This window comes from Bos javanicus, chromosome X, assembly GCF_032452875.1.
Source record: "Bos javanicus breed banteng chromosome X, ARS-OSU_banteng_1.0, whole genome shotgun sequence".
Taxonomy (NCBI): Eukaryota; Metazoa; Chordata; class Mammalia; order Artiodactyla; family Bovidae; genus Bos; species Bos javanicus.
This window is the reverse complement of record NC_083897.1, coordinates 133171238-133197789: the sequence shown is the minus strand read 5'-3', so window position 1 is coordinate 133197789 and position 26552 is coordinate 133171238. Positions and strand designations below refer to the sequence as shown.

Here is a 26552-nt window from a genome sequence, read left to right as displayed (position 1 = left end):
GCCTTCAGTTACGACTTTGTACTCACAGCTGATCCTCAGGCTACTCTGACATCTTATATTGGAATCTGGCCATACTAATTAGGAAATGACTGGAAGCTGAATGGTTTGAGAACATAACATCTTGTATTGACAGGTGTGATCCCAGAATATCAATATAAATGTACATTTGCACACAGATCTAACCGTTGAGGAAGTTACCTTCTGGAGAGAGAGTTTCTGTCCCTGGGCTTTATTCTCTGTGACTTTGTGGGTGTTGGGCTGTGATGTGGAGCCTTATCTTACTGGGTGGGTGAGAGCATTGCAGCACAGTGTTGCTTGTTATAATTAGCATAAAGCACAGGAATGACTTGGCTTGGCACTGTCTAGAAGAGAAGGAAGAACACCCTACTTCCTCCCATGCTTCTATCATAATGCTTTATAATCGATCGAGTCCTTCCTCATGCACTGCATTATTCAGTCCTCACAAAATTGAATGGAGGCTGGTATATTTTATCGCCTAAAATATATAGATGAGTAAACTCAAGTTCAGGCAGTATGAATCATTTATTCAGTAAGAAAAAGAGCAGTGGTAAAAACTAAGATTTTCTAATTCTCAAGCCAGTATCCCTTCTATTGGACTGTAGCCCACCAGGCTCCTCTGTCCCTGGGATTTCCTAGGCAAGAATACTGGAGTGAGTTGCCATTTCCTTCTCCAGAGGATCTTCCCAACCCAGGGATCAAATCCAGATCTCCTGCATTGTAGGCGGATTCTTCACTGACTGAGCCAACAGGGAAACAATTACAATAATTGCACGCTCTCTATTTCAGTGTTTGATCAGGAGGGACAGGCAGACCTGGACATTGTCTTTAGCAGCAAGCACTTTGATAACTCTCTTTACTAGTGGATCTTAGCCTAAATGTCCATTGGAATAACCTGTGTGTGTGTGTGAAGTTGCTCAGTCATGTCCAACTCTTTGTGACCCCGTGGACTGTAGCCCGCCAGGCTCCTCTGTCCATGGGTTTCTCCAGGCTAGAATACTGGAGTGGGTTGCCATTTCCTTCTCCAGGGGATCTTCCCAACCCAGGGATCGAGCCCTGGTCTCCTGCATTGCAGGCAGATGCTTTATCCTCTGAGCCACCAGGGAAGCTGGTGAGCTCTAAAAATCCTGAGGCTTGGCTCTCACTCCCAGAAAGATCCTGATGTCTTTGCTTGGGAAAAAATGGGGAATTTTGATATTTCCTGGTAATACTCTCCCAAGCCACTGGTGGCACTCTCTCTGGAACATTGAAAATATGTCTTTATTCTCTGTAGGAGTAGAGCCCATTATCATAGGAGGCTTTTATTGTTTTAGTAAGTGCTATAGCAACTTATAGGTATATATAACACTGTTTTCATAAGTGATAACCTGGAATTCTTTGTTTTAATGTAACATGCTTTAGATGTAATTTTTTTTCTTTCCTCTTCTTTTCTTTAAAAACAAAACACTGGTAGCTTTGAAGAGTGCTACTGATGAAGCCTTACCAAAGGACATGTCTGAGGATTCAGGTAGGAGAAAACCAATTTAATATATTTTAAATGTAATTATTTCTTAAAAAAAAAAAAAAAACAGCCTTGTAGTTTCAGTGAGAAGACTGGCACATTTGTGATTTTATATGTGTGTATATATATATATATATATATATATATATATATATATATATTTCTTTCCAAATATTTGTTGTGTGTTTTATTCTAAGGAAACATTTTGGTTTCTTTTTCACTCCTTTGCTCTTCTCAGGTATGAGAAGAGGGTGATTTCTTTGTAAGTTCTAAATATAGTTTTCACTGAAAGGATCCCTCCGTTTGAATTGAGGGTCTCATTGTCACTAAGTGTAAAGTTGAGAAGGCTTTAATTTGAGAAGATTTTAGTAAGCCATTGTGGTTTCTCTGTAGAGTAAGGAGCTGATGGAATGGATCAATGGGAGGCTCATAGGTGAAACTTTGCATTTCCAAAATAAAAATCTCAAATATTTTCATTATACTTCACCACCAGGAAAACAGGTAAATGTGCTTATACATGGAGTAGATTCCATGGAGAAAAAGAAAAGTTGTGTTTGCCCAGGTTTTTGGAGAGTCAGGACTGTGTCTGTGGACCATGGAGATGGCCAGGCCTGTGTCCTCAGCTTTCTCGATGGAGCTGTCATTGAACCAAGATGAACCTAGTTTAGAACTACTGGCTAGGGGTGTTTGTAGTTCTGGTTATAGGGACACGAAAGAAGTTGCTCATTTCTCGTTTATTGTTTTCTTTTTTAATATTTAATAATTAAATCATGTTTGTTTCAGTTAGCTAGGTGTCATCCAAGCTTTATTTGTTAAAGTTAGAGCAAAGGAATCAATATTTATCGAGGCTTAGTAGTGTATTTCCAAAACACCAAGTTCATTTAAGGTTTAAAAGAAAGAGGTATAGAGATAGAGAAAGGAATGGGGAGCAAGTGAGAGGGGAAGAGGGAGATGGAGGAAGAGAGAATGAATATGAAGGAGAATATATGATTGATTACAGTGATGAGGCCTAAGAATCTGTATTTTTAGGCAACCCCTGGAGGATTCTAATGTTCAGCCTATTTGGGGAACCACTACCTCTCAAAAACAATGTTAAGAAATAGGAAATTAAGATTGTAAATCAACTGTGACTCCAAAAATGGTAGGAATTTTCAAGCTGTGTTTTGGTTTTTGGAACTGATTCAAGTTCCTTCATCATGGGGGAAGTGCTCTATTTGCATAGGACAATCACCTGACATAGGTTCCTTCCAACTCTAATTGTTGGAAATGAAGTGAATACGGTCCCAGTTTTTGTAAACTTCGTGTTATGGTATTAATAAAAGCTATTTAAATTTGGAAAGTTAAATTGTGCTTCTCCAGCAACCTTTTTGGCTTAGAGCTCTTCCTGTTTATTTCCATGAGCATGCCCCATGTTCTCTGGGGCAGGAGTTTTAGATGTCATTTTCAACATTTAATAGGGCATGGCATCCATCACCAGTCAGAGCCTATCAGGGTATATGTGCCGCAGTATGTAAAGTATATCTGAATTTGTTTCACATTCTGCCTGGGAGCATGCTGTGTGGTTTCTGATTTGTTCTTTGCTGCCCTTTCTGGAGTGGCTATGAGGGAATACCTCATCTGAAAGTTTATTTAATACCCGGGGAACATTTGGATTCTTAGTGAAAGACAGGAGTTTTAAGATGGTGGTTTCTAATTCTGGAGGCTTTCCATACCATGTTAGCAGTTCACCTTGGTTGAGTTGCTGTCTTCTGGAGAATTAAACTTTAGGCTTGCCTTCCTGTCCTGTTTCTGTTTCCTGGAAAGGTGATGTGCCTGGGGTGTTCTAGGAAATTCTCACTCTTCTTCTCTCTGCCCAGCTCAGTGAGAAGCTATGATTTGCCCGTGGTCTTCTGCCTGAATTCTGACACAACCTGCCCTCACCATTTTTGCAGATGTTCACATGCTCCAAATGCTGAGTCCGACTTTCAGGGGCTTGGAAGCTGATGGAAGACTTAACTAGAATCGTGTTCTCCAGCTTTTTCTGATCTGGAACCTGTTGGGACTTACCAGCCCTGCCTGGGATCTCATTTCCCACTTCTGCCCTTCCTTCTGCAGAGGGTGGTGATAACCATGATAATAGTAATGGCAGTGAAGAGAATGTTGTGGCCTATAGGTGGGATGGGACTGTATCATCAGGGAGTTGGGTATTCCTTGATATGTAATTTTTCTCATAGGCTCTTACCCTTTTAATTGCTGAGTGTGTGTATAGTAGTAGAATCTGATGGATTTCTTAGCTAATGCCACATTCCAGCCTAATTCACCAGGCCACTCTGCACCACAGCCATCTTTTTCTGTGTGTCTCCGCATCATGCCAAGGGTGTCGGACCTGCTTGTCCACAAACTGTAGCCTTCAGCCTGCTGTTGGTGTTTCTCGCAGTTGCCACCCTGATGGTCTTAAGCAGCAGAGCACTTCTCTCCTTGCATTCCCTGCACCCACCTGTATCTCCTTTGCTGTCTTAGAAAAAACTAAATTTTGAAACCAAATTTCTAAGCTTAAAAAATTAAGGACACTGTACAAGAGTAATATTTTGCAATTCTAGAACACGTTTACTTTTTAAAGTGCTTTCACCTTCTTATCTCTCCGTGTGAGAAAGGGGCCTCATTTTTATTCCCTTCATTCTGTAGGTGAGGAGACTGAGGTTCAGAGAAATCACAGCTAGTGAATGTCGCAGCCAGGAGGAGTTGGCCTAGTCTCTAACCCTCAGCCACCCCTCTCACCCCCTCTGTCTGCCTGTCTATCACCAACAGGATTCCTGCTCCTTCCACACCCATCCACACCCCAGCATAAAGACAGATAATGGCAGTGGACAAAGGAATTAACAAGTTATCATGATCTGGTTTGGGGAATAGTCTTTTAACATGACCTAGACTTCTCTGACTCACACATTTCTGGGAAGCAGTGGGGCCTGAGAGATGCAGATCAGAGCCAGCCATGGTGAATGGAGTCCTACTATCTGCCCAGCTCCTGGAAAGCTTGCTGGGCTGGAGGAGAGTTTCTCTTGGGCCACTATCCTTTGCTGCCCAGGGGCCTGGGGGAGGAGAGGTGGTTGTCTGTCCTCGGGCAGGTGCCACTGTGGGTGCACGAGACCCAGCAAGGCAGGTTCACACTGCTAGGCCTCCCATGCTTCTCAGGGCTCTGGCAGCCTTCCAGTGGTTTATAGTCAAAAGGTGGCTGTATTCTCACTCCGACAAGCCAGGGTGCTTTGGTCGGGAGAAATGCATGTCTTCTGCAGCTGACCATAGTGAAGGGAATGTGTGTTCCTAGTTTGCTTTGTACCTTGGTAGTATCTCCGTTCCCCATTTCTGCCCTGCTTATCTAACCTAAGGAGTTTAAGGGCTCCTTGGTAGCTCAGTGGTAAAGAATCTGCCTGCAATGCAATTGACATGGGTTCAATATCTGGATTGGGAAGATCTCCTGGAGAAGGAAATGGCTACCCACTCCAATAGTCTTGCCTGGAGAATCCTATAGACAGAGGAGTCTGGTGGGCTATGGTCCATGGGGTCGCAAAGAGTCAGACATGACTGAGTGACTAACACTTTCACTTAATGATCATCAGAAATCCAGCATGCTTCCCACCAAGGAAGGTTTTTATCTTTGGAGTAATGTAAAAGAGGATGACATCATGCAATGAAACATTTTCTTTCTCATTATTCCCAACAACTTACGATGGGAAAGTAGGCTTCATGTGTGTTGGTAGTGAGCAAGCTAGTTTATGATATAAATTGGTGAAGGAAAAGTTGTCTGGTTGACAAAATATATTCCATAATACTCTCTGTATAATTTGAGACACAATAATATTTTCTTATGGGAAAAACTGCATAGTTCATTTCAGCTTAATTGTGGGAGCTTTGATTTCTTGTGGTCATGCTGTCCTGGTGGTGTATTTTAAGAAAACCTTAAAAATATATAGCCTGATAGATTTCTTCTTAGAATTCAGGGAAGACTGGTTCAAAATCTGTTATTATTTAATACTTGACTATCATGATAGACCAAGAAACCCTCAAGTCTGAACCCATCATTGTATAAATAGATAACCTCTTGAGGGAGTTGTCTTTTTAGACTGGAATTTCTTCATTAGCCAGCTTCGATTTAAGAATGGCTTTGTGGCTAGTGCTCTGATGAAAGGAAAGATATGTTGCTTTTTCTTTCCTATTAATTGTGCCTTTAGCTTTAGAAATAAAATTATGAAATCACAAAAATGTGGAAGTGGTCAAGTTTTCCACAGGGATGTTTGTACCTCACGTTTACTGTTGATGTGTTCTGTACTAGCCCAGGTGCTGCTTATAAACCTGTTTAACTGCAGACATGAAACCCAAGCAAACAGCAAATAATCTTTGTTTCAGCCACTCCTAAGGATTCCAACAGTCTCAAAGCAAGACCAAGATCCAGGTAGTGTTTATTTAAATTTCTGCTTTAATGCCCTTTGTGCCCTCTCCCTGACTAGAAGTAAATCTCCCAATGAAAAACCTAACCCACGATCCCCTTTCCCTTCAGTTTGACACTTAGCCTGTAGGTGACTTCACTTGTCTCTAGGGGCCTGACTGGAGCCCGCAGTGCTGCTGGGGAGGCTCTTAGTTTCTGTGTTTACTGGTGCTGGAAGAGGGGCTGCAGCTCTTTGGCAAGCTGACATGAAGAAGGGGGCTGTGTGACATGACCCAGTTGCTGCAGGATGATAACGAATAGTGGGAAAGTACCTTTGAAAAGAGGGAAATATGGTTAAAAGGTAACTAACACTGAAATTTCCTGTCATGACAAGGTGAACACCAAAAAATAAGAAGTCTGGGTATAAAATCTAGAGTAGGGAATGAAAATGCTCTGGCAATTTCAGTAAGGCTCAAAACTGCAGGTAAGCAGTGTTTGTGGACTGTTTCATCCTGTTAGAGTCTCTTCTCAGCTTCATAATTGCTGAGTCAGGAGAAGCTAGGAGCAAAGGGAGAGCCATCAGATAGAAGATAGGAGGAGTGAAGAGGAATACAGAGATGCTGATAGAACTCCTAGGACCTCAAGGAGGGGACGTGGTATTGAGATTATTGTTCACCAGTAGACTGCAGTGGGAGATGGGATGCTGCTTGTGTGTTTTCCAAGTTTTGCTTTGGCTCTCAATGACTTTTTTTCCCTCCTTTTGGCTACTAGATGTGTTCCTGAGAAGGTGAATTTAAATATGATCATATTTTGTATGCTTGAAATACTGCCATTTAAGGAACTCTGGTCTCCTTGTAAGTCAAAGAATTACACCTTAGTTTACTTTTTATATCTGGATTTTCCAAGTTTGGAGAAGGCAATGGCACCCCACTCCAGTACTCTTGCCTGGAAAATCCCATGGATGGAGGAGCCTGGTAGGCTGCAGTCCATGGGGTCGCTAAGAGTCAGATACGACTGAGCGACTTCACTTTCACTTTGCACTTTCATGCATTGGAGAAGGAAATGGCAACCCACTCCAGTGTTCTTGCCTGGAGAATCCCAGGGATGGGGGAGCCTGGTGGGCTGCCATCTCTGGGGTCGCACAGAGTCGGACACGACTGAAGTGACTTAGCAGTAGCAGTTTCCAAGTTAGAGTTTTGTTTCCTTGTTTATAGAAGACACAAATACCTATGTTCATATTTGTTAAAGCAAATATGTACAAGTAATAGATACTTTTGTTCATATTTGTTAAAACAACAGGTACAGTAATTTTTGGTAGAAAAAAAGGTATAGTCCCTATTTCTCTCTATGGCCACCACATTTACTCATCCTGTTTTTAAAGGATGAATGGGTCTTTTACAAATTACTCTGTCCTGGCTCTAGGATGTAGGTGTAGTAACATTTGTCTGCCTTTGTAGTAGACAAATACTTCTCTGAATGTCAGAAATCAACCCTCATAGTTTTTTTTTTTTTTCTGCTAGCTTCCTCTCTGTCTCTCAAAGCAAGTGAAATGACAAAAACCACAATCACACATTCTATTATTAATATTTCTGCCTAAATTTTATATATGATTCTTTTAGGGATTGTCCTCTTGGTTTAATTTGGATGTTGTTATTTTCACTACACCCAACTGGGTCTTTACTGAGACCATGAGAATCAAATTATTTGAATCCTCCTCTTTAGAATAACAAAACTTTTTAGAAATGTAAGGGGAAGGGAAATCACCCTTCTAATACTACTACATTCATTATTTTGTTGAGTCCCTGCACATTTATATTTTAATTGGCTGTATTAATAGTTTTATAGTATCACTTATTGAATATTCATTTACCTTTCTGTATAAAAATATAAATACACAGGTTATATATGGAAGTAAAATGAAATAAGATACGTAGTATGAGATTGTATGTTCAACTATATATATATGTGTGTGTATATATACCTGCACACGATTTATACATACCATATTATATTTTCTTTCTTGAGTAAAAAATGTCACTAGAGCTATATCTGGCATAGAAAGTTCTTTCTAGCCAGGGTCCCTAATTTCCTTGTTTAATCAGGAGTTCCCATTTGAAAACTTTGTTGCCCTTTTCTGTGGATTTTTTTATTCTAGTTGAAAGGATCAGAGCACTCTTCCTGTTAGTTCTTGCCTGCCTTTGCCTTGCGTGTCTTGCAAGCTGTGTTACAAGGATCACTGCAAGAGCATATCACATGTCATTATGGTGGCTTTATTAAAGATTGCAACGTTGCATGATGAACAAAACTCTGGACTACCACATAGAAACCATGAGGAAGTTTTTCAGGAAAATAAGAACTTGCTATGTCAAAACTAGCTTTACCAAGAACTGAAGTTGCTTAAGAGTAATGAATAGATTCTAATTTCCTGAGTGCTACTGTAATAGCTAAATATCAAGGCAATTTCCTGAGGCTAATTTGTCTCTAGGACACATCTCTGACTCAAAGGTCATTTTCTTCTTTGGCATGAAGTTAGCTCAGAAGCTGAATAGAACAGACATAAGATGTATATATGCACTTCTTAGAAAACCATATTGGGAACTCACTGACATAGTCCTCAGCAATAGACTAATGTACTTAGTTGAATTAATTTAGAAAATAAGCAGGATTCTAATAGTCTACCTGCTCCTGTCCAAAGGTTTCTTCCCTGGCTCATAGACAGTGTCGAAGCATTTTAAAAATGGAATTTAGAAACTGAGATTGAAGTTTGAATGAAATGTATTTAAGTTGCTAATTTACCCAGTTCCTTTTTCATTAAATGCCATTAATTGGAATTATAATCTCAGAAATTGCCTAGTTAGCTCCTGCCTTGTTATAGATTGAGAGAGAAGGTTGAGGATGCTTTTGCTTTGAAATTTCCCCCAAACCTGTGTTTCTCATGATAAGACACCGAAGGCCCCTCAATCTGATTGATGTATGTTTTCCTTTCCTGAATTTCATTTGTGGCATATTCTGTTGAACATTTGATTCTTCTTCTCAGCTTATCTGTCCCAGTTCCATATGTGCCTGTTATCACATTTACATGTAAACAGGAGTCAAATTCTGTGGTCAGTTAATACCATGAAGCCCTTCTATTAAAATATGGATATACCTAACCAGATGCATTGACATGTTATTGTTATTAACAATTCCAATCAAAATGGATTTGAATTTACAGACAGTGTTTCCTCTTGGGTAAGTTTAGGTCTAAGGTGTAATAAAAGCAAAGAGGTTAAAAAAGGTTGTGACTCAGGTGGGGGTTGGGTGCTTGTTGCAGCTGGTGTGGCATTGAGAGGACAGCAGGGACATGGCCTCTCTGGGAGCTCCACAGGCCTTGGCAGTCACTTAGACTTTTGTGGGTATTTTCTGTTTCAGCCCAACTTCAGAGAGTGAAGATTTGCTGTTTCCCTTCTGACCTTCCCTTATTTTGCTGCAGATCTTACTCTAGCACCTCCATAGAAGAGGCCATGAAAAGGGGCGAGGACCCTCCCACCCCGCCACCGCGGCCACAGAAAACCCATTCCAGAGCCTCCTCCTTGGATCTGAATAAAGTCTTCCAGCCCAGTGTGCCAGGTGAAGTGCCCTTCTGCACGCCAGCCCTTCCCTTTCCTGTTGGAGTCAGTGGATGGGTGTCACCACAGAGGTCTCTATGGGTCCAGAGAATGAGCAGACCAGGCCCAATTGGCCTTCACGTGGCTGGGGTGTTCTTAGGTAGGAAGGCCCTTCTAGGCACATAGATACTGTGTGTCTGGAGCCTTGCCCACATTCATGATGGACCAGGAATTACAGAATTCTGTACCCAGAGGATGAAAATGCTTCATCCCCAGACAGCCCACTGAATGTTTGGCCAGGGTCTTGTTCTTTGCATCATGGTAATTTGTGTCCAGGATTGCCATCTGTTGTTTCTTCAGATGCTTATGCTGTTCTGTGAAAGGTCTCGGTGATTATTGCCTGGCCAGAATTTTCTGCATTTTATCCTTTTGGTGAAGATCCTGTGTCCTCCAAGTGTTAATACTAAGGGGGTCTCTGCTTTCTAAGTGACCGATGATTAGGTGTTTGGTGTAGGTGTCTAAGGCAAATGCTTCTTCAGGTCGGCTGCTCTGGAGCTTCTGGGGATGGAACTTGCTCAAGTCAGCTGCTGTACAGCTGGGACAGGGGGGTTGGGGTCTTATTCGCTCCCCTGGCACCCTGTGAAAAGGGGCTGTCCTCCTGGGGAGACTGTGGAACTACAGATGGGAGCCATACCTTGAAGGGAGCAAAGGTGCTAGCATACAGGGCTATCCACAGTGTTATTTTGGGGGCCACAAGGGCCTTTCCATTGACTACTGCAGGCAAGCTATAAATGCAATAATTTCCTGGAACTTTTTTCTATATCTATGTGCATTTTAAATCAACCTCAGATGCTAGTGATTTGCAGGTGGTTATCCATTCGACTAAAGCAAGAAAAGACTCTCCTTGGCTCACACATTAGCATGATCCCTGTGTCCCGACAGAGCTCAGCATGTTTTATTTATTCTAATAAAGTACTCTCCTCACAGAAAAGTTACAGATTGTTTTTTAATATACTAGAATCTGGAACTCTCTATGAAATTTGATTCTCTGCCATGAGTTCATCAGATAAAAATTTGTCTTGAATTTTCCCCCATACTTTGATCCAAATTCTGGCATAATTTCATAGTAACTGGTATTTGGGGTGGGAGTAGGCACAGATGATGATGCTATAAAAATTTCACATGGCTCTGGTGGATAAAGACCTAGAAAATTTTTCTATGGATGCAGGATTATTAAAACAATCTGGGAAGCCATACATTTTCCTTGAGAGGAGAGAGGCTGGAAACATGCCCCCTCCCTCAGGCTATGTCTTTGCCCATGAGGAGTGCCAGCTGTGCTGGAGGATGGACAGGCCATGGCCTTTATGACGTGGCACCCTAGAGTGGGAGAGAGAACACTGAATTTGGAGTCTAGCCTAGCTAATTATCAACTATTTGATTTTTAGCAAGTGGCTTAATCTTTTCTGTATCTCAGATTCCTAATCTGGGAAACAGGGCCAACCCTCCAGAGAATTAATGGGATGTTGAGATAATAGACGTCATCCAAGTAGTGCCATGTTCAGACCCTAGACTCTCGTACCTACCAAAGACCAATGGGGAGAGAGGGTCTGAGGAAGGCCCCTGACTCCCTGCCCCCTGTGGGACAGTTGTGTGACTCATTCTCCATAGTGCCTGGGATGGCTCGCAGAGAGATCAAGCCTCGGTGGCCTGTGGCAGTCACCTGTTCATTAACAACTTCTCTGGGCCCACTGCCCTGCTTCCCTGTTGTGCTTGCCCCACGCCTACATCAAATGCCTGCTCCTGAGAATTTACACAGCTTCTTTTTACATCTCTGATGTTTATACAACTTCAAGTGAAAAGCATTTTGGTTTGATAAATGCCAAAGAATAGTTAGATGGGTGACATCTGTATTTGTAAATTAATTCCATTATCTTTCTAGTACAGTGTACACAAATGAAATTTTAATGGGCAGTTTAAATTGATCACACGAGGATCATTTCTGTAGTATGACAAGCAGGGGACACCATTGCACCTACTTAATTTGTTTGCATGTGTGTTAATTCTCACAGGAAAGAACAAAGGTCTGTCTCAACTCTGTGGAATTTTAGTGTATTCCCTATTGCTAGAGATTACTTACTAAAATTTCTGACAGTCTACGAAAACACAGGCTAGAGTCTAAACCAGTTACCATAGCGCCCTTAGTGAGAACCTCGGTTCCCTTCTAGTCACCCTCTGCTGCATTTGTCTTTATGTGTCACTCTAGCTAAGCTTGGTCACACAGTGTTTGCTGTCATGTATCGTGAGCTTCCTCATCAGCCCTCTTTCAACTTTTGTTTCTTTGTGCCTGTGTGATGCGGATGTATGGCGGTGGCAGTGGATTGCACAGCATGGGGGTTTCTCTCTCCCTGTCTGCCCCTACCCCCTGCCTCCTCCTTGTCTCTTCCTCACACCCCCTTCGTGTGTACTCTCCTCACTCCTTTCTCATGGGGTCCTTTGTGAGCCTCTTCCTTTCCCCTCAGTGTTTACTCCTGTTCCCCTCTCCTCCCCTCCCCTTTTAGTTTCTCTCCTCCCCTCACCCCTTCAAAGGTGTGGGCCTCTCTTTCCCTGGCTCCCCCCATCCTCTCACTACCCTCATGTCGTAAGCATGGCAGAGGTTATTAATGACTTGGTGGCTATATCTTTGTTTCCTTGTGTACTTGCTTTCTTTGGCTGAAATCGGAGATGCTGACTCAAAATACCTTTGAAGTGTAAATAGACATTGCCAAACCATGCTGTCAGAAACTTATACCTGTCAACTTACCCTACCTGTAACATTGTCTGAGAATGTGTCCTCACACCCTTACTAGCACTGGCTAATGTTCATCTTTTTAATCGTTACCTATTTAATGGGCAAATGTCTGCATTTCCTTGATTCCTAGTGAAGCCAAACATCTTTTCATATCATTATCAGGCATTAATATTTATTCTTTTGTGAATTGCTATATGGAGGCACACTTAGCTTCAGGTGTTCCTGGTCTGTACCTAATCACAGTGACCACTTGTCTCCTCTTTATTTTTCCTATGAGATTCTGGGCCTGTTTTATCTCAGACACTTGGGAATGTGAAGATGACCCTGGGGAAGCTAAGCTAATTTGCTCCTTCATGGGGTCCATATCCTCCCAGTCCCCATCTTTTGGCTAACTTTATCACTTAAGACAGACTCTACCTAGACCATGCTATTTATAACAATAGAAGAATAAGAAAAAGTAAAGAAGATAGGGAGAGATAGTGTACCTCTTGAGAAATCTGTTTGCAGGTCAGGAAGCAACAGTTAGAACTGGACATGGAAAACAGGCTGGTTCCAAATAGGGAAAGGAGTATGTCAAGGCTGTAGATTGTCACCTTGCTTATTTAACTTCTATGCAGAGTACATCATGAGAAGTGCTGGGCTAGAGGAAGCACAAGCTAGAATCAAGGTTGCTGGGAGAAATATCAATAACCTCAGATATGCAGATGACACCACCCTTATGGCAGAAAGTGAAGAAGTAAAAGAGCCTCCTGATGAAAGTGAGAGAGGAGAATGAAAAGGTTGGCTTAAAGCTCAACATTCAGAAAACTAAGATCATGGCATCCGGTACCATCACTTCATGGCAAACAGATGGGGAAACAGTGACAGACTTTATTTTCTTGGGCTCCAAAATCACTGCAGATGGTGACTGCAGCCATGAGATTAAAAGATGCTTGCTCCTTGGAAGAAAAGTTATGACCAACCTAGACAGCATATTAAAAAGCAGAGACATTACTTTGCCAACAAAGGTCCATCTAGTCAAGGCTATGGTTTTTCCAGTGGTTATGTATGGGTGTGAGAGTTAGACTATAAAGAAAGCTGACCTCCAAAGAATGGATGCTTTTGAACTGTGGTGTTGGAGAAGACTCTTGAGAGTCCCTTGGACTGCAAGGAGATCCAACCAGACCATCCTAAAGGAAATCAGTCCTGGATATTCATTGGAAGGACTGATGCTGAGGCTGACACTCCAATACTTTGGGTACCTGATGTGAAGAACTGACTCATTGGAAAAGACCCTGATGCCAGGAAAGACTGAAGGCAGGAGGAGAAGGGGACAACAGAGGATGAGATGGTTGGATGGCATCACTGACTCAATGGACATGAGTTTGAGTAAACTCCGGGAGTTGGCAATGGACAGGGAGGCCTGGCATGCTGCATTCCATGGGATCACAAAGAGATGGACGCGACTGAGTGACTGAACTGAACTGAATGTGCAATGAAATAAGATGTAAACTTGAGTTGGAAAGGGACAGATACAATGAAGCCAGTTTTTTAAAAATGAGAATCATAGGACTGTGAAAAACACAGTGAATGAGGATAAGTTGCTTGAGTCAGAGTAGCCTAGAGTGTAGTGATAGTATGGAGAAGAAAGAGAATGGAGAGAAGATGCAAAGAAGCAAGCATGAGAGCAGGAAATGAAGGAAAAGGTGAGATGGTTGTTGTATAGGAGTGATGATGTTTACACAGAGGGTGAAGCAAATAGGATAAGAGCTTGTAGAGACCAAGGAGAGGAAAGTCTGCAGACTCGGTTTAGGATTCTTGGGAAGGAAGGAATAACTCGGAAGTGGGTGGTATTAATGCCTTCAAATTTATGATAATAGGTAACATGATATAGAAAATAATGAAGAACTGATTTAGATTGTGAGTTTATAGAAATGAATGAGCTCAACTCTGGCCGCAGGTGACAGTTGGCTTTAATTTGGTGTCTGTGAAGAGGATGTGAATATATGATTTATAGGATTCTGGCTGTCATAGAGCTCCAGATAGATAGGTGCTGGCATTATACCTAAAATGTGTGTTTTCATAGGAAGAAATTGACATAATAGGGTCACTGTGTGGAAAAGGGAACTCATCTTTGTCACAGCTGTTCCGGGCCTTGGATCCACCCTTTTGCTGTCCCATGCAGCTGCTCTGTTAGAAAAAAAATGTATAAGATGATCTAAGGAAGTGATGATGCAAGTGTACAAAATCTAGAGGCAGTCAAACCCTGGACTTCCTCAGTGAGGTTTAGATATTATAGCTCTATACTTAGAGCCATGAAACATATGTCGTTGTTGTTTAGTCACTCAGTTGTGTCCGACTCTGCAACCCCAAGGACTGAAGAACGCCAGACTTTCCTGTCCTTCACCATCTCCAAGAGCTTGCTCAAACTCATGTTGGTTGAGTCGGTGATGCCATCCAACCATATCATGCTCTGTTGTCCCCTTCTCCTCTTACCTTCAATCTTTCCCAGCATCAGGGTCTTTTCTAATGAGTCAGCTCTTCACATCAGATGCCCAAAGTATTGGAGCGTCAGCCTCAGCATCAGTCCTTCCAATGAACACCCAGGACTGATCTCCTCTAGGATGGACTTGTTGGATCTCCGTGTAGTCCAAGGGACTCTCAAGAGTCTTCTCCAACACCACAGTTCAAAAGCATCAATTATTTGGTGCTTAGCCTTCTTTATGGTCCAACTCTCACATCCGTACATGACTACTGGAAAAACCATAGCTTTGACTATACCAACCTTTGTCAGCAAAGTAATGTCTCTGCTTTTTAAATATGCTGTCTAGGTTGGTCATAGCTTTTCTTCCAAGGAGCAAGTGTCTTTTAATTTCTTGGCTGCAGCCACCATCTGCAGTGATTTTGGAGCCCAAGAAAATGAAGTCTCTCCCTGTTTCCACTGTTTCCCCATCTATTTGCATGAAGTGATGGGACTAGATGCCATAAACTTAGTTTCTTGAATGTTGAATTTTAAGCCAGTTTTTTCACTCTCCTGTTTCACCTTCATCAAGAGGCTCTTTAGTTCCTCTTCGCTTTCTGCCATATAACATATAATATTACTGATATTCCTATAAGAAAAATCAACACAGTGAAGATAATACTTTCTAGACTTTAACTTCCTTTTCCTCACTGAAACAGTTGTTTTCGTAAGGTTTTTACCCCCCTCATGAAAGGGTTTCTTTTGTGACTGTGAGGGGTGAAAAGGCCCCTCCTCCCACTCTTGACATTGTCCTACCTCCTCCAAAGTCTTGGGTTTGCAGCCTGAGGTTGCATAGTGACAATCAGCTGCTTCAGTGCCACATATAGCACTGTTTCAGCCACTGAACCTCCACTGACAGGAGCGGCAGAAATTGTGGGGGGAGATGTAGCTATCCTTTTAGAGCTTCAAACCAGGAACCTTCATCATGTCCACACAAATCTAAGTGGAAAACTTAGTCCCTTGGATAGTGTTAGCTGCCAGGAAGTGCAAAATGAAGTCCCTGGCAGGGCCATAACTTCCCAGTGCCACGCTGCTTACTTTAAGAAAGATTAGGTGTTGGTGGACAGCTCTTTCCACCGCATCCTGTATGGCCAAGGATATTGAGAGCCACATGTTAAAACCATTACCTTGGCCATCAAAAACCAAGGTTGGTATCTGCCCATGGGTAGCTAATGTCCTCTCTCTGCTTTAGACATACTGATAATAAAAGTTCATTCCATTGTTAAGAAATTACCAAAAAAAAAAAAGAAATTACCATGGACTATACAATCCACGGAATTCTCCAGGCCAGAATACTGAAGTGGGTAGCCTTTCCCTTCTCCAGCGGATCTTCTTGACCCAGGGATTGAACCCAGGTCTTCTGCATTGCAGGCGGATTGTTTACCAGCTGAGCCACAAGGGAAGGCCAAGAATACTGGAGTGGGTAGCCTATCCCTTCTCCAGCGGATCTTCTTGACCCAGGAATTGAACTGGGGTCTCCTGCATTGCGGGCAGATTCTTTACCAACTGAGCTATCAGGGAAGCCCCAAGGTTACATATATTTCCAGTATATATTACAATCACGGGCTTCCCTGGTGACTCAGATGGTAAAGAATTGCTTACAATGCAGGAGACTTGGGTTCGATTTCTGGGTCAGGAAGATCCCGTGGAGAAAGGAATGGCAACCCACTCCAGTATTATTGCCTTGAGAATCCCATGGACAGAGGAGCCTGGGGAGCTATAACCCATGGGATCACAAAGAGTTGGACACGGCTGACTGACTAACACTTTCACTTTCATAGATTATAATTATTTTTAAAGTAGATAAATCAAGATTTTTAGTTGGAGTTTAATATCAAACTCTCAACAATTAATAGAATGAATATACAGACAAGTAGAAGGATATGTTGTTCAGTCGCTAAGTCATGTCTGACTGACTCATTGTGACCCCATGGATGCATGCCAGGCTTCCCTGTCCTTCACTATCTCCTGGAGTTTGCTCAAACTCATGTCCATTGAGTCAGTGACACCATAGTAGGCCTGAAAAGCACTATGAACCAATTCAACATAATTAAGATTTATATAGTTTTCACACAACAGGATACAAATTCAAGTTCCCATAGACTATCAACTGGGAGACACTGGAGCATGTCCAGGGACATGAAACAAGGTGCAAAAATTTCATTGTCTAAAAGTATTGAATTCATGTGCAATCTGTTCTCTTATCACTTGAAATTAAGCTAGAAATCAATGTTAAAAGATAAATGAAAATAACCCACGTATTTTCAAGTGCAGTTTGACATTTACCAAGAGAAATCTTTGACTTAGCCATAGAAAGCCTCAGGAAAGTTAAAAGATTGCAAAAACACAGAGAGTTATTATAGAGAAGAAAGCATTTAAATGAGAAATTAATGTCAAAATGAGAAATTAATATCAAAGATACTTTTAAAAATCCCATGTATTTGGAAATTAAATGTCCATTTTTGAATATATCCAAGAAGATAGATGTTTCTGATGGGTGTATCTAAGAAGCCATAATAAGGGAAATTAGGAAATACTTATAAAGAATAAAAATGAAAAGAGAATTCACCAGAGTTTGTTGCATGCAGCTGAACCTGCTCAGTGCAGTTAAATACAATGTGGAGTCTTGAATAAAGTGTGGAAACAAATAATGGATATTAGCATAAAGTTTTGTGAATTCAAACTTAATAATACTGTATTACATGTTAATTTCCTGTTTTTTTTTTTACAACATTATTTCTTTATATCCTTGGAATTGGATTAGAAGTTTCAAGGCTCATTAAATTTTTTTTTTGAGATAAATTTTTTAGACGTTTAGCAGTAATACTAGATGCTGGAATACCTGAAACTGTCAAAATTTTGAGTGAATATGAATTAGAAATCTAGCATTCCATTCATAGTAAATCAAAATGTCATAAATTTTTTAGCTAGGCAAAAATTTATAAAGTTTCTAAAAATATATATATTGTACATACTGTTTGTATGTATTCAAAAGCTTTTTTACCACACTTGATAAAGGCTTGAGAAAGAACAACAACAGCAACAAAAAGAGATGGAGAAATTGGAAAACGTAAACTAAATGAAGTGGGAACACTGAGTATGAAATAGAAAAAATGAAACAAGTTAGGTAAAAGTAACAGATCATCATATAGTCCAGTTGTTTTTAAACATGGCTGCTCATTGGAAACACATCTGCAGCTTTGGAGGAAAAAAGCAGTACCTGGCATTTGTATTTTTCAAAAAATCCAAGTTAATTCTGATATGCATCTGAATTTTAAAAAGTGATTACAAGTTTTTCTATTAAATGGTAGCTTTAATGATACAGAATTGTATTATTTTCTGTTAATCATTCATGATACGATGGTATTAAGCAAATAAAAGTTACATAATCACTATAGTAAAAGATGTTTATCAATTTTCACAATCAATAACCAGATTAAAAAAGATAATTATAATTGCAAGCTGTAATGGAAACACGGTTAACCTAACTATATAAAATAATTATATACAATTTGGGGAGTTAAATAGAGTGATGTGGTAAGTGGAAATGCATACATGCACATGTTTTCATCTGCCCAGCCAGTCTATGTCTTTTGGTTGGTGCATTTAATCTGTTTACATTTAGGGTAATTATTGATATGTATGATTCTATTACCATTTTCTTAATTGTTTTGGGTTTACTTTGTAAAAATCTTTTCCTTGTGTGTCCTTCCTAAAGAAGTTCATTTAGCATTTGTTGTAAATGGTTTGGTGGTGCTGAATTATCTTACCTTTTGCTTGTCTGGAAAGCTTTTGGTTTGTCCCTCAAACCTGAAGGAGAGTCTTGCTGGGTAGTGTATTCTTGGTTGTAGGTTCTTTCCTTTCATCACTTTAAATATATCATGCTATTGCCTTCTGGCTTGTAGAATTTCTGTTGAGCAATCAGCTGATAACCTTATGGGAGTTCCCTTATATGTTATTAATACCTGTTGTATTTCCTTTGTTGCTTTTAATATTTTTCTTTGTTTTTAATTTTTGTCATTTTAATTACTATGTGTCTCAATGTGTTCCTCCGTGGATTTATCCTGCCTGGGATTCTGTGCTTCCTGGACTTGGTTGATTATTTCCTTTTCCATGTTAGGGAAGTTTTCAGCTATGCTTCCTGGACTTGGTTGATTATTTCCTGTTCCATGTTAGGGAAGTTTTCAGCTATTCTTCAAATATTTTCTCGGGTCCTTTCTCTCTCTTTCTATTCTCCTCTGGGACCCCTATAATGCGAATGTTCATGTATTTAATGTTGTTCTAGAAGTCTCTTAGGCTGACTTCATTTCTTTTCATTCTTTTTTTCTATATTCTGTTCTGTGGCAGTAATTTCCACCGTTCTGTCCTCCAGCTCACCTATCCATTCTTTTGCCTTAGTTATTCTGCTATTGATTCCTTTTAGTGTACTGTTCATCTTTGTTCTTTAGTTCTTATAGATCTTTGGTAAACATTTCTTGCATCTTCTCCATTCTTTTCCCAAGATCCTGGATCATCTTCACTATCATTATTCTGAATTGTTTTTCTGGAAGGTTGCCTATCTTCAGAGCTTCCTTGGTGGCTCAGATGGTAAAGAATCCACCTGCAATGCAGGAGACCCGGGTTCAATCCCAGGGTTAGGAAGATCTCTTGGAGAAACTAATGACTGCCGACTCCAGTATTCTTGCCTGGAGAATTCCATGGACAGAGGAGCCTGCCTGGCTAAAGTCCATAGCATTGCAAAGAGTTGGACATGACTAAAGCGACTTAGCACACATGCATCCCTATCTCCACTTCTTTTAATTGTTTTTCTGAGGTTTTATCTTGTTCCTTCATCTGGGACATAACCTTCTTCTTTTTCATTCTGATTAATTTTTACATTGGGGTTTTTGTTTCAACCACTGTGGTTCTGCTTGCTTCTGTCTGTCCTCTGGTGGATGAGGCTAAGAGACTTGTGTAAGCTTCCTAATGAGAGGGGCTGGGAAAAACTGGGTTTTGCTCTGGTGGGCAGGGCCAGTGCTCCGTAAGACTTTAATTCAATTATCTGCTGATGGGTCGGGTTGCACTCCCTGTCAGTGACATCTGAAGTGATATCTTTTTATGGTTTTCATTTACATTTTCTAAATGACTAATAATGTCAAACATCTTTTCATGTGCTTTTTGGCTACATTTATATCATCTCTGGAGAAATGTCTATTCAGAATCTTTGTCATTTTTTAAATTGGGTTGTCTTCTTTTGTTGTTGAGTTGTAAGGGTTTTTTATATATTCTGGATGTAAGTCCCTTTTCAGATACATGATTTACAAATATTTTCCCTCCTTTTGTGGGTTGTCCTTTCACCCTTTTTGATGATGTTCTTTGAAGTACAAAAGTTCTTAATTTTGATCAAGTTCACTTTATCTATTTTTCTTTTCTCATTTGTGCTTTTGGTGTCATATCTAAGAAACAATGCCTAACTCAAGGTCACAAAATATTACTCCTGTTTTCTTTTAAGTTTTTTATATTTTTAGCTCTTGCGTTAGGTCTGTGATCCATTTGAGGTGGTTTTTGTATATAGGGGTCCAAATTCTTTTTTTTGCGTATGACTATTCAGTTGTCCCTGGAGAAGGCAATGGCACCCCACTCCAGTACTCTTGCCTGGAAAATCCCATGGATGGAGGAGCCTGGTAGGCTGTAGTCCATGGGGTCGTTAAGAGTCGGACACGACTGAGCGACTTCCCTTTCACTTTTCACTTTCATGCACTGGAGAAGGAAATGGCAACTCACTCCAGTGTTCTTGCCTGGAGAATCCCAGGGACAGGGGAGCCTGGTGGGCTTCCATCTATGGGGTCGCACAGAGTCGGACACGACTGAAGCGACTTAGCAGCAGCAGCAGCATTCAGTTTTCCCAGCACCATTTGTTGACAAAATGAATAACTCCTAGGTTAGTTTTCCTGGTATCTTTTTGAAAATCAATGACCATAATATAAGGGTTTATTTCTTGACTCTTAATTCTATTCCATTCATCTGTATGTCTTTCCTTATGCCAGTACCATACTATATTGATTATTCCAGAATTGTAATGTTTTGAATTTGGAAAGTATGTAACTACCCACTTTATTCTTTTTCAAGATTGTTCTGGTTATTCTGGGTCCCTTGGATTTTCGTATGAAATTTAGAATCAGCTTGTCAATTTCTGTTAGCAAAAAGAAAAAGCCAGCTGGGATTTTATTGGGAAATGTATTGAATCTGTAGGTAAGTTTGGTTAGTATTACTATCTTCGTATTTCCACCCCCCAACTTTATTGAGGTTAATTAACAAATAAAATTTGTTTAAATATATATTAAAAACGTGTATATATATATATATATGGTACAACTTGATATTTTTCATTTTAACAGTTTTAAGTCTTCTAGTTGTAATGGATGTATTTCCCTTTATATGAGTATTTAGTTTCATTCAACAATGTTTTGTGATTTTCAGCATACAAATTTCACTTCTTCAAATTCTTAGCCCTCTGTGTCCTCAGTTTGTGCATCTACTGATTCAACCAATTGTGGACTGAAAGTATTAGAGAAAAAAATTCCCAAAAGTTCTATACAACAAAGTTTGATGTGTCATTTACATTGTAGTAGATATTATAAGTAATCTAGAGTTGATTTAAAGTATATGTGAGGATGTGCATTGGTTATATGCAAGTTCTGCATCATTTTAAGTAAGGAACTTGAGCATCCTTGGATTTTTGTATCCACAGGGGTTTGTGGATTCAGTCCCACAGGGATACTGAGGAATGACTGTGTTTTATTTATTTTAAGAGTTTATCCTAAAGGAAATTAATTTAATTTAATTTTTGCAGTCTTCATTGCTGGTGTATAGAAATATCATTTTTTTTTGGTATACTGATCTTTTATATTGAAACTTTGTTGAACTTGTCTATTAGTTGTCTGGGCATGTACTATCCTTAACTTAGATTAATGAGGCAGGGAACATACTCATTATTGGACTTCTAACTGCTTATCTAATCTTGCATCTGTCCACAAATCAAAGAGGAAATCCCTTTTAATGTTTAGGAAACACCAGCTTCCCTGGTGTCTCAGTGGTAAAGTATTGCTATCTAAATAGCAATGCCAATGCAGGAGATGCGGGTTCAATCCCTGGGTTGAGAAGATCCCCTGGGAAAGGAAATGGCAACCCATTCCAATATTCTTCTCTGGGAAACCCCACAGACAGAGGAGCCTGGCAAGCTACAGTCCGTGGGGTTGCAAGAGGGTCAGACACAACTGAGTGACAGCAACAACAACAACTTTGAAAGAATCATTATTGAGAGTATCCAGTCTTCTGTCATATGTGAAACTAATTGATTTAGTCCCATTTGTTGAATAGTATATTCTTTACCCATCAGTATGCTGTATCCATTCTGTCCTAAGCAAGGTTTCCCTATTTGCAACAGTTTTTTGGGGGGAGGCCTCTCTACTCCATTAACATTAATTCCATTAGTACTAGATAGCAGAATGAGAATGGCTGTTAAGAATTTGAGGCTTACTTTGTTTTTGTTTTTTTAATTTTATTTTTTAAAATATAAATTTATTTATTTTAATTGGAGGCTAATTACTTTACAATATTGTATTGGTTTTGCCATACATCAACATGAATCCACCACGGGTGTACACGTGTTGAGGCTTACTTTGTACAAAGGATGCATTTAAAGCACTTTATATGCATTATCTCTTATTCTCACAACAATCCTAATGAGGTAGATGCTATTTGATCAGTGTTTTAGAGATTCAGAAACTGAGGTGCAGAAGTTAATTTGGCCAAGGTTATGGAGGTAGTTTATGGTGGAGCTAGGCTTAAACTTGTGCAGTCCAATGCTGGAGCCTAAACTCTGTTGCCTCAAGAAGGGGCAAGTATTTCTCTTCTCTCTACCCTACTTGCCTCTCCCAGGTTGTCTACTTAACCAGATGTTTACTAGGCATGTCTCTCTCTCTCTCTTCAGCTGCCTCTGCTGCAGATTGAGTTCTTAGAGAGGGTAGAAGGCAGAATGCTATTATTCCTCCTGGTCACAGGCCTCACCCTGCTTCACTAACCAGCTGAGGACCGGAACTCATCTCCAGACCTGGGCAATTGGCTGCCACTGCAGTCTTTGTCTTTGAAGGGCCAGGGAATGCCTTCCAGTTTCCTAGACCTCAGTCCTTGCTTTCAGGCCTGCTCTTGTTTGTGGAGGGGTCTATCGTGAGAAGTAACACACTCACAACTCATAGTGATAGAACATTAAGATTTCCCATTGGACTTCTCAGTAGTTGATAGATGAAAGGTGTTGGCTGCAGTATAGTGTCACTTTGTCATGAGCTATGAAGTCTAGAAGTTCATTTAAACATAGAGAAATAGATGTGAATGGGCTGTTGGGCTTGATGAATATTTTTGAAGGTTAAAACCCAGTTCAGGTGATTCAAGTTTATCTGTGTCAGTGTTCAGCATGTTCATCCAGACTCATGCCAACTTCAGCCTTTCAAAGCTGTGGTTATAGTGTACTGTCTTCGGCTTTTTTTTTTTTTCCTAGTTCCTTTCTCCCTTTGTAGGGGTTTCCTCTTTTCCAGTAAGCTATGTGAAAGTTTCTCTAGTACCAGTGCATGATTGTATCTGTAGAAGACAAAAAGCTGGAGGTTTACAAAGGCTGGCCGAGGTGAAGGTGCAGCTGGTCCTGCCATTGGGCAGGGTACTTTCTCTTTTAGATCCACTGTCCAGTTTTACAGGCATCCCTGCTGGCTGAGTGCTTTAATGAGGGGAGGAGTGGGACCAGAGTCTCTGAAAGATGTGGTGGGAGATGTTAGTATAACCTTTGTTTTTAAAATGCTTATAAAACTTGTTTAAGTAATAGAAAAATACTTTTTTGTATGTAAAATTCACACATTACTGATGTGCCCCTTAACTTCATCCCCAGCAAACCTAGTGTCCTGCCCTGCAAATGTATTTCTCTGACATTTTCTGGTGCATTTATTAATGTACATGTGTACCTATGACATCATTTTCATGTTTTTTGTATTTAAAATAATTGGCATCACATTGTGCATGTTTCCTCCATGCTTTTGCATACTGTGTTGTTTCTTGAAGATACATCCATGTCAGTACTGGTAATTTTGTCATTCTTTTATACATGTTCTGTACTCTGGCTACTCTGTTAAAAGCTGTATTACGTCCCAGTGCACCAGCCCCAAGCATCCAGTATCGTGCATCGAACCTGGACTGGCGACTCGTTTCATATATGATATTATACATGTTTCAATGCCATTGTCCCAAATCATCCCACCGAGGGAGGAGGGAGGAGGGTTCAGGATGGGGAACACGTGTATACCTGTGGTGGATTCATGTTGATATATGGCAAAACCAATACAATATTGTAAAGTTAAAAAATAAAATAAAATATTAAAAAAATTAAAAAAAAAACTGTATTACGGAAAAATTTTTAATGTGTGTCAAAGTAGAGAACCCCCACCCCCAGGTTATTTTGAAGCAAATCTCAGGTGGTGGAATAGTTTCATACATCAGTTCAGTTCAGTTCAGTCACTCAGTCATGTCCGACTCTTTGAGACCCCATGGACTGCAGCACGCCAGGCTTCCCTGTCCCATCACCAACTCCCAGAGCTGTATCTCTAGCAGATAAGGCATTTAAAGCAATGACTAAGCTTTTATCATATGTAACAAAATTAGTAATAATTCCTTAATATTGTCTACTATCTAGCCAGTGTTCAGATTCCCTGAATTGTTTCAAGTATGTCTTTTTATAGCAGCTTGTTCCACTCATGATCCAAGCAAGGGCAGCATGCACATTGCACTTGTTTTGCATTTGTTAAGTCTCTTTTATTAATAGAGTCTTTTCTTCGGCCCCTCCCTTGCTATTCATTAGAAAATCATCCATTCTGTAGACATTTCCACATTCTGTATTTGGCTTGTTCTCTCCTCTTCTGTCTCCTGTATGTCCTATAAACAAGTGGATAGGTCTAGACTTGATTAGAATCAGATTCTGTTTTTGGCAAGAAGACTTCTTAGTGATGCTGTGTACTTCCTACTGCATCACATTAATAGGTTCTTAATGTCTGATGCCTCTGTTTTTGTCATGTTTGATTGATCAGTGGGTTCATATAGTATTAGCCTGATTCGTACCTTATGATAAAGATCCCAACAACCTTTCCAACAATGTTTTTTTATCAAATATTGATCACCATTGTGTATATCTAGTGGCATGATAATGAGTATTTAACAACTAGCCATTGTTAATTTTCATGGTGTTGACATTCCTGCCATGGCCGATTTCAGTCTTACTGATGTGTCACTGAATGTGAGGTTGGGACAGATCTGCTCAGTTGGTTCTCCCAAGCTAGTATGAGCTGTTTCTAGCAAACCACTACTTAGATCCTTGACTTAATTAGTAGTTGCAAAATGGTGATACTCTCTTTTATTTCTTTTACCTCTATTAACTTGGACCACGGCTTGCTTGGTTACTTACTTATTTATTGACCACGCTGCGTGGGATGTGGGATCTTAGTTCCCCAACCAGGAATCGAACCTATGCCCCTTGCAGTGGAAGCAGAGTCTTAACCACTGGACTGCCAAGGAAGTCCCAACCATGGCTTATTTAACCATTTTCCAATTGTTGAACAGTTTGCTTATCACCTTTATAAAGCTTTAAGCTGAAGAGTACTGTACAACAATTTAATTCTCAATGCATCACTAAATTCCTTATATGAATTTTGAGTTTATAGAAGTATATGAAAACTGAAATAAACTTCATTCCTGGTGACCAGGAAAAGTGTCTTATTCATTTAACCAGTACTTACTTAGCACTTAACTACGTGGTTGGTACCATAGAGACTCCCAAGAGGAATATGGATACGGCCCCACATCTGCCAATTAGTATTACAGTTACACGTAAGAATGGTGCTGAGTCTGGGTGGTTTTTAACTGGAATGATCTGTGGATGTGTTGCTGGGGGGCGTGCCAGCCATACAATTAAGCTAACCATTGAAGGGTGGATCTGATTTTTGGAGTCAAATTCTTTGACTCCAATTTGTTGATCCTTTTTTGATATCTGCCTTGGTTCAGTTTTTATTGCCTGGGAGTCTTCTAAAGTAATCTCCAGTCTGATATGCTTGTTTCATTCTTTACTTTATAGAACAGTAGGATTGTTTTGAGCACAACTATGATGTCACCTCCCTCCCCCAAATCCTTCAGGACCTTCTATGTAAAAACTAAGGGACACAGTACCATGGCCTGGCATGCCCAGGGAGAAGTGTATTTCAGAATAAAGTGGAGACTGGAAGGCTAACGTCTGCTGACTGGCCAAAGAAAATGGAAACTAGTGGAGAGAGAGTTTGTAAACTGTTTCCCCAGGAAGTCTTAGAGCCTTCCATTGGCATGGTAGAGTTAATGCAGATTGCAAATAGTTGTAGAGTGATTAGGAAACTTTGATGTGAAGCAGTTGTTATCATCTTGAAATGTTTAAGGGTAAAATTTAGTTTGACTATAAAGTCTTATTTTAAAAATTGTTGATGGAAAAGAGTTCTGATGGAATCTATTTCTAGGCTGCATGCCTGCGTTCCCGCCTACTTTCCTTCCTTCCAACACACATGCCTACTCAGGCGTGCACGTACACATGCACACAACTGGTGATTTAAGGAGTTTAATAGTAAAAGGATTAGGAAAAATGCACTTATATAAATTCTCATATGAGAAATGAAACTTGACTTTCACTGAAGTTAAATCTTAGGTGTATTTGTCATTTA

The 26552-nt window shown here is 40.2% G+C and overlaps 1 protein-coding gene across 2 annotated transcripts in view; it reads left to right on the top strand.

Annotated features, from left to right (window-relative positions):
* The window catches only part of REPS2 (RALBP1 associated Eps domain containing 2), a 252936-nt gene that overhangs the window by 142967 nt on the left and 83417 nt on the right, over window positions 1–26552 (top strand). For both annotated transcript variants that reach the window (XM_061408068.1, XM_061408067.1), the window contains exons 11-13: window positions 1472–1525; window positions 5903–5948; window positions 9394–9530. In XM_061408068.1, the coding sequence (XP_061264052.1) occupies window positions 1472–1525; window positions 5903–5948; window positions 9394–9530 (237 nt within the window). The remainder of the gene's footprint in view (window positions 1–1471; window positions 1526–5902; window positions 5949–9393; window positions 9531–26552) is intronic.